Source organism: Labrus bergylta, chromosome 4 (assembly GCF_963930695.1).
Source record: "Labrus bergylta chromosome 4, fLabBer1.1, whole genome shotgun sequence".
NCBI lineage: Eukaryota > Metazoa > Chordata > Actinopteri > Labriformes > Labridae > Labrus > Labrus bergylta.
In genome coordinates, this window is record NC_089198.1 from 26791240 (window position 1) to 26804432 (window position 13193).

The window sequence follows — 13193 nt, forward strand, 5'->3', positions numbered from 1 at the left end:
GCGGTCACACTGCTGCAAGTCAAACCGGGCCTAAGCACAGTTACCTGCATGCTTTATGTTTTAATGTAACGCGTTTACAAACACACTGACTCCAGAAAAAGACAAAAAGGGACGTGCAGTTGAGTCTGCGTCTGCACATCGGAGAACAACACAGAGAACATGACAGCTACTTTACTGACTTTATGGCTTATTTTAATCTGATACAGCCATAAATAAACTTAAAAAATAAAAGAGACGCGCGGCGGAGTCCATGTCCACGCATCGGAGAACACGATTGTGTCCTTGCTTTGAGTCATTTTAATTAGATACAAACAGAAAACTTTCTTCATAATAAATGCTGTCAACGTTGTGTACCCGCATCCTTGTGCTTTCATGAACTGTACCGTGCCGAAGCACACCTCTCCGAAGTGTGTCACGGCCAAGGAAGTGTACCGTGCTTGAGCATGGCACGGAGCCGTCACACTAGTCAAATGAACTGGACTTTAGGGGTGAAGTCTCTAGCTAGACTCTTCTCCTCCTCAAAAGATGAGCCCAGAACAATGATAGGGAAATAACTTAAGTTGTCATGAGTAAAACATCACTTCCTCTGGACAGGAAATAAGGCCTACAAAAACAGCTGATCCAACCAGCTGACTTCTTCCTGTGTGGCGTTTGCATGCTCTCACTGTGCTGGCTCATGTTTCCTCTATGTGCTCTGGTTTCCTCTCACAGTCTAGAGACATGTAGAAAGCATGGACTGGGAAATTCAGCAGCAGTGTGAATGTGTTTGTTTTTTTCAATGTTTGATGGGCAGCAACATGACCCACTTCTTATCCAGGTCATGCTGTGGCAGCCTCTGTAGTCCTGCTGTGACCCTGAGCAAGATAACCAGATATAGAAAACAAGAGTCCCACCTGTTCACAGTTTTTTGTTTCAACCCTGAAAACCCTTCTAAAAGGTCTATATTCTTAACAAGTTGTACAGTTTCTATTAGGATCCCTGAAAGGTTTCCCAGACATCATTTTGTTCTCTGCAACACTTTAGTATTCAGGCGAATTAATTCCACTTTGCAAACATACGTATATCTCTAGTAGACCTGAGGTTTCCTCAACGATCTCCCCACCAAAGCAGATAACGTATAAACTAAGATGAGGCTCCTTTCAGAAATACACCTGATACCATATAAACATAGCAGCTAAATGTAAGAGTTTTTTTTTATCAGCATGACTTAAGTTTCTAAAGGACTAATGGATCCTTCTCTAAAGCCCTATTTAGATTGCCCTTCCAAGGCGCCATATTTATGTCCCTGTGATGTTCCGCCTTCAATCAGAATTTCCCAAAATTTAAATGGGGGGACGAAGTGATCCCCCCCTCTGTACCGTCTTCGGAGGTAGTAACAGTGGCGTTACAGGGGCGAGACAGGATCTGTGTGTGCTGTGTGTGTCCATATTTGACTGTGTATGGGACTGTGTTTTCACTTTCACTTATGCAATGTGAATTCACAAGCTGGGACATTACGCCGGCCGTTGCGGAATCAATATACATTTCTTAAGAATGGATGATGGTCAGTGTTTCCCCTACGTAAGGATACCTTTCTGATAGAAAAGGACAGCTGTCAATAAAAGTAACCCATGAACACCAAGATTCCTTCAAGTGTTTGTGTCGGCATGTCGGCGTGTGCCTGGAATCTTTTTTCAAACAGTATTTTGCTCCCAGAACATCTTGATCTTGGGGATAGATCTTCAGCTACAATCTACTTCAGTCTACTACAGCTTGATACTCCGATTGCATTTCTCTATCACAGACAAAAATTATTTGACTCAACACAATTACTAACGTATTATTGACCAAAGAGGGTAACCAAGTAAGCTTAAAACATCAATCTTATGACATTAAAAAACATTCTGTAATAGATTCATCTTTAACATTTATCATTTGCTTTGATATCACATCTTAATAGCTCAATATATGGATATCATTCCTGCGGCTGTGGCTCAGTTGGTAGAGTCAACACCTTGAAATTATGAGACTTTATTATTTTCATTTTTATTTTTTTTACTGGCGGAAATGGGCTTCCATAGGTTTCCCACACAAAATAAGTCTTACATTTGATAGGCTAGTTGTTTGCCAACTCGTGTATTTTTCTGAGACTTCGAAAGAGTACTCATTCTACAATAACTGGTGCCCAAATTAAAAGGAGGAAAACTTATTTTCACTATTCTGATGATTTTATAATAACTTATCATATGTTGATATTCTTTATCCTACAATAACAAGTTTAATTCCCTAATTTGATTGTATAGGCAAATCTAAACGCACGTGATTATCACGGCATGGTATTTTTTTCTTAGTTGCTAATACGTATTGTAGGATATTTTTGTCGAAAAAGACAGATTAAGGGCCTCTGCTTATTGAAAGCTGCAGCTTCTTTTCACACGAGCGATGCTGTAGCGGCAGAAGTCAGGAAATCAGCTGTGATCACGTGACGCATGCGTGGGCGGGGCTGTGCGTCTGCGCCGGCCAGTAGCAGAGCAGCGTCGGCCCAGGTCCCAGCAGCTCCATGGGGGGAAAAAAAAACCCGAGAGAGGAGCCGAATAACGGTACACTCCAATATTTATGAAGCCGACCTCCGTATTTAACTGCACCGTATCAGCGTCTCCTCTGGTGATGAATACGTGAACAGAAGGCTGGAGAAACGGACGCGGCGAGCAGCGTTTTGGGGGGCTGACGAAAACAAGCGGTCCACCATTGTCTGCGTAGAAATAAGAATGGCCTGGATGTGTAAGGTAAGAGAGTTGTTCTTTTCCATGTATCACTTGCTGATAAAGCGGGGAAATGATGAAAAATCACGTTAGGAGCCCCTGACGTGTACAGCTTACGTGCTTGTACGTTTAACCAGATGTGAGGTGAAATGTGAGCCGGCGAAGCTGTGGTTTTTGTGGATGCTCCGTGGAGGTAATTAACCCCCCTCTGGAGTCTTGTCTGTTCGCCTGTTTTTTTTTTCCTCTCTTTTCTTTTCTGGGGCTCCTTTTTGGGGAGTCTGCCTGAGTGTTCGCTCGTGCACGTGAAGGAGGGCCTCGTGTTTGTTGGTATTCAGAACATGCTTGTGTGTTTTTAGCTCGTGGGGACTAGCAGGCTGATGCAGGCCAGCCAGCTGTGCTCACATCATCCTTCATGACATGTTCAGGTGTTGATATGATGTCAGGAGTTTGACGCATTCAGGTGACCTACAGACACCAAATGAGGAGAAAATCAACACAAAATTCCCCAGAGACTTCATCCTTTTAGCAGTATTTTAATAACATGTTGTTACTCACATGCAACACTTAATATGTCTAGTGGTTCTATTAACCTCCATTTCAGACTTTAATGAATATAAACATATGATTTTCTCTGTATTACATGTTAGAAAATATTAAAAATGTCTGTCACATATTTAGAGAGTTCACGGTGACATGTCCAGATAGTTTTTTTTCCTCTTAAAGCTCCTGTAAAGAACTTAGTCTTAGTTTTTGTACTCAAAGCGGGACCTCTATCTCTTTGCACATTTCATCCCACACGTGCATACATGTTATTTTGTGATAAAACAAAGTTATCCTGCTTTCTCCTAACAATTACATGCGTCTGTCTCTGTCAATAGTTTCTGTTGAAAATGTAAAAATAAGGCTGTTTCCTTCAGCGTCCAATCATCTCGTCCACCCTCTAGCCGCAGTTCAAGACATTAAAAATTACAATATAGAAATAGTCAGGCTTGTTGCTGATGCTCATGTTTGCCTTTGTAGATTATGAAGAGTCATCAGTATTGATTTTATAACCAAGTAAAAAGTCCTCACAGTGACTTTAAAAGTCTAAATCTGAAAGATATTGATCTAACAACAGTGATTGAGAACAGGACAGATGTTAGCAAATCCTCACATTAGAGATTCTTTACATACTGAATGACTGAACTTTGTTCTTAATGGATGACTAAAACAATAAATTAGTAATGGCAATGCATTTCTAGTTTTATTGACTAAAACTTTTGGCAATAAAATGTTCAAAATTGGAAAAGCTTGTCTTTTAACCAACGATCCAAATATTCATTCTTTCATATTAAACCAATAGCAAACCTTCACACTCGAGAGGCTTTGTTGTTCTACTGATAGATTCCTTGATGAACGGCTTCAGATGTATGATCCATTCTATTTATTGACTCGTTTATCTTTTTATAAAGTAATATTTAAGCTCGGTTAATGTCAGAAAATAGTGGAACATCTATTTCAGTTGTCAGGAGTCAATGGTAGAGTCTTCAAACAGCTGGTTCTGTTCAAGAGAGTCTACAGTTTTATATGTATTTAACTATTTATAACTAATAAATATTTAAGAGGCTGTAACCAATAAGTTTTTCACTTTTGTGCTTGAGAAGTGACTTTAACAATTTATTGTTACATCACTTTGTACGACTCTTTCTGTTTGATCAGAAGCAACAAAGATATTTAATTAAGATGCATAAAAAGAGAAAAGCTTTACATGATTGATTTTGGAGACAGCAGAGCCACAGAATTGACTGGAGGCAATGGCTGCTGTTTGATTTTCTGTTAATAGACTAATTGACTAATCATGTCAGCTCTGGTGGATGTGTGAGAGTGAAAGTTTAGGCGTGCAAGACTTTCACAGGCACACATACAGTACGCTCACACACACTCGTGCCACTGCCACACCACGTGATCAAACACAAAAAACAGTCATAAGAATCACATAAAAACACAGTCACATCATATGTAGTGAAAACAAAGGCAAAATGGCATGCAAAGAAAATGTTGCTTCACACCGAAGTGTTTAAGCAGGCCTCGCAGCAACACTGAAGTCGTAAATGATTATGAGGTATAGTGAACTTTAAACACTTTTTGGTTATTTATTTAAATTACTGTGCAGCACAACACATCATCCCTTTTCACACATACGGAAATCTCCTGAAAAACTCTGGAGATTTGGCTACCCGGAGGGACTTTGTGAACGCTCTGTTGCTACGGCCGCTACTTCTGCGTTGCTGTTTTACGTCACGTCTTACCTCGGGAAATCCCCCGAGCCCCCTCCCCTCTGACAGGGATAGTATCCAGCTGTGAGGAGCATATGTGAACAGCTAGGTCAGGAGAATCTCCAGAGCAGTCCTCCTGCAATTATCTAGATATTATCCTGAGTGCATATGTGAAAACGGCTACAGTGACTGACCAAAAGAAAGGCGGCTAGATTGCGCAGAACAGGTTTGACAAACATAGATAGGGAACCAAGTTTTCCAGTAACACTATAGGAACATTGGCCACAGGCGCACATATAAGGACTTCTGTTTCATCAGAGTTGAGCTGTAAGCAACTTTCTGCCATCCAATCCAATCTTAAATGTATCATCTGCTGCATAGTTAATTAGGTTGATTAATTATAGTTTAAAGCTAGAGTCACAAAGTGTTTTCAGACCGCAGGAACTTCTTCATAGTTCTAGAAACTGTTTGAACCCTCCTCCTTTTTTATTCCTTCCTCATCGCAGGATCTAGGAACTTTATTAGTTCCTAGATCCGTGTTTAGAGGAACCTTCGTAGCTGATGCTTTAGAGTAGGTACCATGGTGGTGTGAATGCAGACAGAAAAAAGTCTCCAAGGTGTGTAGTTCTCGGGGAACTCCGTAGTGGATAGTTGCACTTCAAAAAGTCCCCAGAACTGTTTGGTCCGACAACCCCTATAATAAGGTCATATTACCCGAGTATGATTCTGATTAGACCCGTTACACTCATAATTGAATTATTGCCTGATCCCTAATCCATAGCACCGTAACACTAAATGGCATTGATCAGTGTGTGCTGAGGCTTTAATAAAAGATTATGTTCTTTCATTCATACTGCTGATCAAGCTGGAAACATCTGTCAGACTGTTGTAACTGGTGTTGTCAGACTGTATTTTTATTTCCAAAGCTGATGTTTATATCAATTTAAAGGCAATCTTGTCAATCCTCCGACACTCACACAAAGTCTTTGTCAAAATATTGTCACAAACTCGTTCAGCCTTTTTTTTGTTTTCTGAGACAGGAGATCATCTCACACAAGTTTTGACACCTCGATATTTTGTTAAATTTCAAAAGCATTAAGGAAAGGAAAATGTAATTACGGGGGACAAATTACAGAGTGATTGAAGGGTGATTGATTATATGGACTGAAGTTAATGAGCTGTGACTTTAAAAGACACCAGTGATTCCGTTTGTTGTCTGTTGAGCTGCAAGGAGCAGACGGGATAGCTGGCAGGCCATGAAGAATTAGAGGCTGGTGTATAGTTTCAAAAAAGTCATTGCATACGCTTGACTGATCTGTAAAAGTTTATGCATTGTTCAAAGCAAAATAGGCCAAAGTGCAATGAAAAGTGAATATGCCAATGAATAATGTAATTCTTAACATATAACTCCACTTAGACCTCAGCTGGGCTTTTTATTCTTCGTCTCCTTCTTTTGTAGTTCATTGGCACCTTAATGGAAAATAAAGTCCTCCTGCTTTTTTCCCTCATGAACTTACACCTAAAAATCTGGTAACAGAAGCAGATGGATAGGCACATTAAGGTGCATTTTCTTTTTCACATTTTTCTGCAATTCAAGCCAGAATTTATACGAGGCAAATAACAACATGGAGAGGTTTTTAGAACCTGTCTTGAAGCGGAGGCGGCAATTGAAGAGTATTGAAGTTAAAACACAAAAACTCTGAAAGATCAGAAACTAAAGCAGGAAAAGGCAGTGTAAATGAAGATATAAATACTGAATTTGTGTACTAGCACAAAACTCATAAAAAACTATCCAGAGCTTCTCCTGCCAGCCCGACTTTTTATTGTATTTTTTCCGCATGAAGTCCGAGTGAGCTGATGTGAGAATGCTGCATTATATAATCAGGGGACTTTCCCTCCAGTGAGTGTGAGGGTGTGGTGACATTTATTCCCTGCGATCAGTGCACGACCATAGATTGTATGCACATGACAGGTACTATCTCTGTGTACGTAATAAAAACAGCTGGATCATGATTTCTGTTAGGCAGTATGTTTTTTCTCCGCAGTTGTACCCTAGCAATGAACATGAGGCCATTTCAGCCATTGCAGTCGTGAAAATGACACAACATTTTCGGGGGTGGACTGCATGTGTGAACGCAAACGCATACATTTTTTCATAAAGACGTTCCAAACTTTTTCCTGCCAGACCCCTATTAAGCCAATGTGCGAAAGCAGCTGGTAATACAGTATCTTCACACTGGTAAGAGTTTTCAGGAGTATTGCAGATAGGCCTGGGTGATAAAACGATAACGCTAATTATCGCGATATAATTTTTGTCAATATAAATATTAAAAATGTTCGATATAAGTTTGATAAATTTAAACCTGTAATTACACCATCCAACCACAGGGAAACAGGGGTCGCTAATGCACCTTGAATGCTAGTTGCCAGTTGACTACGAATAGGCAGCCAATCATGTTGCAGGGATCTGGGTAGGCGGGCTTACAGACCTCAGGAGCGGAAAGGAAACAGCTGAAATTAGCGATAGCTACTCTGAAGGAAACGCCAAACCTACCGGCTCAAAGCAGGAGAAAATATCCTCGACAAGATGACAAGAAAGGCCGCTTAACTTCCGGAGTTCAGAGACATTTTGGCTCTTAACAGTCCGACCAAAAAACAGAGAAAAGTTCTCAGTTCACTGTGCCAAAGTGCAGCTAGAACGGCGACACCACGTACCTGTTCTCCCATTGGAAACAATATGACCTGTTAGAACACACTGAAGGAAATAAATCTCCAAATGTCATAAACGAGTGTTAGTGTGGACCGTATTGTAAATAATATAAACTGTCTATGCATGGTGTGAACCCCAGCGGGCCAGTGAGTGTGACTCCCCAGCAACAAACTGTCATATTAGCGTTTTCCAGCTCCGTGCACTGAGCTTATGATGGTGAAATGTCTCTGTTTAATTATAATTCGTCATGTTCTGACAATAAAGTATAATTATAGCATAATTAACCCTCTGGTTTCTTCAACTTTAACTTCGGAGCAACAATCAGCTTTTAAATTTGAAAGAAATAATGATTGACAATTATCGTGATAATTGTCGATACTGACTGATACGAAATCTTTTATCGTGATAACATTTTTTGTCATATCGCTGAGGCCTAATTGCAGATCTTGACTGAACCCAAATGCAGACTTCTGGACAGAAGGGTTAATGCACTTGGGAGTTATTCTCCCTTTCTGCTTTCAAACCTGTATGATCGAGTAATGTGCAGGAAGAGGTATTACTTTAACAAAGTTAAGTGTAACATTCACTAATAACACTTTCCTTTCCTTTATACCCTGTTGGTCATGCCTGTTTTATCTTATGACACCATGGAGGGGTCCTAGCCTCCATGGAACAAGGAGAAACTAGATTATAGATTAGATGTCTGTTTATTAAAAAAGTATTAGCAGAGTTATTGTTTGTATCAGGCTATAGAATCGCTAGAAAGTACAAAAACTACATAAATGTATGTTTTCGTTAATGTTATTTTCTATACCAGCAATTGTTCATCAATCATCAATGATCTCTGTCTTTCAGAGAGTGTGTGTATGTTGATGTGTTTAGGTTTCCCCATGAGAATGCGTTTCTTAACCCACTAACCTATCCTAGCATGGTTTGTGACAGAGTTTTTTGTGTGACTCAGTCCCCTACTTGCTCGTGTTTATAATGGGTTAGAGAGGCCTGGAGAGAGAGCTCTGACATGCAGGGTTCCTTTCTTTGTCAGATTTTGTTGTAATTGGAGTGAGTTCATCCGTGAAGCACTGTGCTGGAGCTGGGAAAGGCTGTGCCTGTTGTCCTCCATCATTACAGTTCTGGATGAGCTCTCCATCACGTCCCATTGAGAGATGGTGATGCTGCTGTGACTTCTAACTAAATATGGCAGAACAAGGCCAGCAAAGAAAGTTTTTGTGACACAGAACACATGAGCAGAAAGCACAAAAAAACATCATATTAATTCAAGCAGGCACACAATCACACAGTCGTTTGTGTGTGTTGGGAGGTGTTGTAAAAGCTTTGGGGAATGCAGTGAGTGTCCCAGTTCTTAGTAGTTTCAGGGATGAATAGCACTCCTCTGAGTCTCCCCTGTCCCATGTGAATGTGTTACAGCAGAAGGCAGGCTGATAAAAAGTGCCCTGCCACAGTTTTAGAGAAAGCACAGGGCACCAGCAGGATGTTGATTGAAGCTGCGATTTTGGATTGTATTCAAACTTTTATCAAATCCATGCTCAGATTTCCTTTTATGCTGTGCTCTCTTTCTTCATCAGATTCCCTTCTTGAGTTTCAAGTTGACATGAGATCTTTTGAAATCTATTGTTTTAAAGTTTTAAACCTAAATCTGCCTTAAGAAAACTTGTGTTTAAATATAATCCCGTGATAGATAGATCAATTACTGATAGCCTAAAAGAAGATTTCTTCATAAAGCCCAACAGGTGCGTATCCAGAGGGGTGGCTTAGGGTGGCATTGCCTCCCCCCCTTTAAAACATATTAGTCAATTATTATGTTCCTTGTCAGTTTTCAGGCATTTTTAAAGAATTCCAACATTTAAACACAGTCAAACTTAATTTGCTGAAAAATACAAGTTAATATTAAGTGCAGAAATCACAGGCTAACTCACGATATGATGCGACACGATATGATAGGACGATAAATACGATCAATATGGGATACATTGCAAGAACCAAATCACGATATGGTGCTTCTGTGCTAATTGATATATTGTGAGATAAATATATAACGATAAATTATACTGTCTGATTAATTGAAAAATATGAAATACCCTCAGTGAAGTTAAGTGTTGGATTAATGTATTTATTCAATGCAATTTGTCAGTTTTGCTTCTCCTCACCCTTAATCCTTTAACATCTTTTGTCTGACATTATCCCTCAGTCTTCTCTTTTTATCCCCATGTCATCACAAATTTAGCTGTACTGTTTTGAAATTTAAAGAAAGTGCACAATGGCTTTAGTATCATTATTTTTTTGATGATGCCTATGACAAAAAGTTTAGAGAATTCAACTCTGAGTTCGACATTTGCTGGCTGAATGACCTAAAAGAAGGTCTGTGTTGGGCTTTACTGTTCGTCATCTTTTTTCTCTAAACCCTTTGTAAAGCAGATAGGGTACCATTTAAATGTGTGGCTTCTTTATTATGGTAATGTAACCTACATCTGTTGGTCCAACACACAAGCAGTCCACACAAATACACACACACACACACACACACACACACACACACACACACACACACACACTCACTCACTCGCACTTCTGCAGAAGCTAGTGTTAGGGCTAGCTTATTCACAGTGGTAACTAAGGGTGATAACCTCCCTCCAGATCTGGCGTTAATCCACCCTGCAGCAGCCATAGCCGTGCTGAACTAACTGGGCCAGCGGGCTGAGCTGCCGCTCGCTCAAGAAATCTTATCAACATCTGGGAAGACTTAAGGCTTTACTTGATCTCTATGTGTCGTCAGTTGTTTTGTACAGGTAGTCTCTAATCCTGGCTGGTTTAATCGTGTGCCACTCTGCCAATTCAGGGAGCTCTGCTGCCAGCGCTGGTCATTTTCTTTTCCCTCGTCACCCCTATTTGGACAGAACACAAAGAAACAACAACCAGAGTTAATGAAAGAGGTGATCCACCAGACTATAAAATTAAGTTCCACGCTGTAATTGCAGTTACGGTCAGGAGCAAAAAAATGACATGTCACTCACAGAGAAGCTCTGGGGCACAACACCCATTATTACTGAACAGGAATTCACTGAGAGCTTTCCAAAATGTCAAGGTTTTGTACTTCAATTACCTTTAAACAAAGTACAGAGCCAATACTTGTGTAGACAGGAATTATGTCAAGATATTAATCTGCCTTTGTTCACCCAGACAGAAAGTGGAAACGCAGTGAAATCAATACAGGAGAACATTTAGCTGTGTTTCATTTAAAGATAACTTTTCTTTGCCTGCATTGACTTGAGTTATGTCACTACTCCTAATACAGCTCAGCCTTAGCCTTTAACTAAGCTGATATTTTCAGATTCTGCTTTTGATGCTTTTTAATTGATTCAAAAGAAAGGCTACTCCTAATACCGTAGTGTTAATAATAGTGTTAATAATGTGTAGTATTCTTTCTACTGGTGAAATGGCATTTTAATCACAGGGATTAGGCCAAGATATTTTTTTAATTTCTGCAGCAGTTTTTCAGATTTCATAAATCCTCTCAAGCTACTTCCAAATGATCGCCCCCATGCCCCCATGGGGGATATTTAACGCCCTCCAGGGTCCAAACAATTAAAAAATCCAGTTTCAAAAGCCGATGCTCAACCTTTAGTGAACTAAGAGGACCCTTGTTATGGGTGAAAACACAAAAATGTGGGTGATCTTTTGGGATAAATATGTAAAATATATATTTTAACAGAAATTTAACACAGAAACAGCGTATAATCAGTGTATTACCCTTCCTTTGTCATTTCGTTGTTGATGAAGGTTCAAAGTTCCATTGAACGACGCCTACTCCAATCATCAATTTGTTTGCGGTGATACTTGTGAGATGAATGACACTTCCATTCTCTGTCAAGGCCACTGGATCCCTCAGACACTACCCCCTGCGCTGACAATTCATACCAAGATGGGTCATTTTGTCTGAACGTTAGCCAGAGGAACCGCAAGTGGGAATGCAAGTCCCAATCAGTTGACCTGTACATTTAATTGACTTTACCCTGCCAGCCCCCTAGTACAAAGTAGGTTTAATGAGTGAGCTGATATGTAAGCACGGCAGTAATTGTCCGAACCGTTCACTGCAAGCACTGTTTACGTTGCTAGTTGTTTTGTTGCATCATACTCTTTACTGCTCACCTCAGTTACCTGTAGTTTCCTCCTCTTGGGTTCGTGGGTACTAGAGGTGGGAAAAAAAATCTATATGGCACTATTGTCATCCTGACTTGTGATCCTGGTGCCAAATATCAACTTTAAAAAGCTAACACAGCTCTCAATGTATATCCCTGTCAATTGACTCAACCCCTCGCCACTTCATGGCTCTTCATGGCTCTTCATGGTGTCCTCTCCAAGAGGCAACCCCCTCACCTTAACTAAACAGAATATTTCCAAAAAAGACGTCCAACACTGAAAATATCCTGCTGTGTTGGACATATGTGACAGGAGAATGTACGGAGCACATTGTTCTGAAATTGTACAGTTAGCTTTAGCTAAGTCTAACACTTATCTTTGGTTCAGGATGTTTCACAAAACATTTTAATAATCCTCACCAGATGCTCACTCTGGTCAGATAGAATGCCATGTCTTTATTGTGAACGTTTGTCTCATATGTGCAGTGAATGGAATTTATCCGTAGGGCCAGCAGAAAAAAAACAACTTCTACTGCACTCTCTTTTGGGGCCAACATAGCTTGGATTACATCTCAGTTGCTTGCAAGCTTCTCTTCTGCGTCTTGTATCAATGTCAGTAATAACCTGGTTGGTCTTAGAAAGGCTATAGATAATCAGCAGGCTGCAATGTTTGTTTTTAACCCCAGCCTGTCTGAGCTGCCTGCAGCACACACACGTCCTCTTCGGCGAGTTCTTCTGGGATTAAAGGGTCAAACACCATTTCAGGATTAAGACCAGTCTCTTAACGCTTTCCTCTCCAGTCTGCTGTGGACTCCCCTCTTAGATCAGGACTAAGTGAGTGTCAGCACAATCTGTGAGTCAGAGTCGGAGCTGCCAACAAGGCAGATCGTTGGTGGTCATTCGGCTGGTCCTGATGGTTCCCTGGACGATATGTTGAGTTTTGGGTGGGAACAAATACCAGATGGACACCACGTTGTGTATGGGTGTAAGAAAGGACCAAATGTTGTTCAGTCTGTGGGAGGTGTGAACAACCTGTGGTGCTAGGGAGGGACATTTTTGTAGCAAACAGGGAATGTATTAGTACAGTACAAAGCCGTTGTTTGTTCTATCACTTCTCAAAGTTATAAAATAATTTCCTTTATGAATGGATTTGTCTTCAGATGTGTCGTGTTGTCTGTTCAACAATTGTAAACTTGAAATATATTCTTCAAATAGATGTGGGACAATCAGCCATGACTCCAAAAGCTGGTTTAACCTATTGTATTGATTTATTAAATTACTGATTGATTAAATATGTGCCCATCCGTTCAGCAACAGACAAACAGTTAATATT

At 40.3% G+C, this 13193-nt stretch overlaps 1 protein-coding gene across 1 annotated transcript in view; it reads left to right on the forward strand.

Moving 5' to 3' along the window:
- The first annotated feature begins 2518 nt into the window (after window positions 1-2518).
- st6galnac3 (ST6 (alpha-N-acetyl-neuraminyl-2,3-beta-galactosyl-1,3)-N-acetylgalactosaminide alpha-2,6-sialyltransferase 3) overlaps window positions 2519-13193 on the forward strand; it is an 83257-nt gene continuing 72582 nt past the window's right edge. Inside the window, exon 1 of the mRNA XM_020629910.2 lies at window positions 2519-2765. Within this exon, the coding sequence (XP_020485566.1) occupies window positions 2748-2765 (18 nt within the window). The 5' untranslated portion in view covers window positions 2519-2747. The remainder of the gene's footprint in view (window positions 2766-13193) is intronic.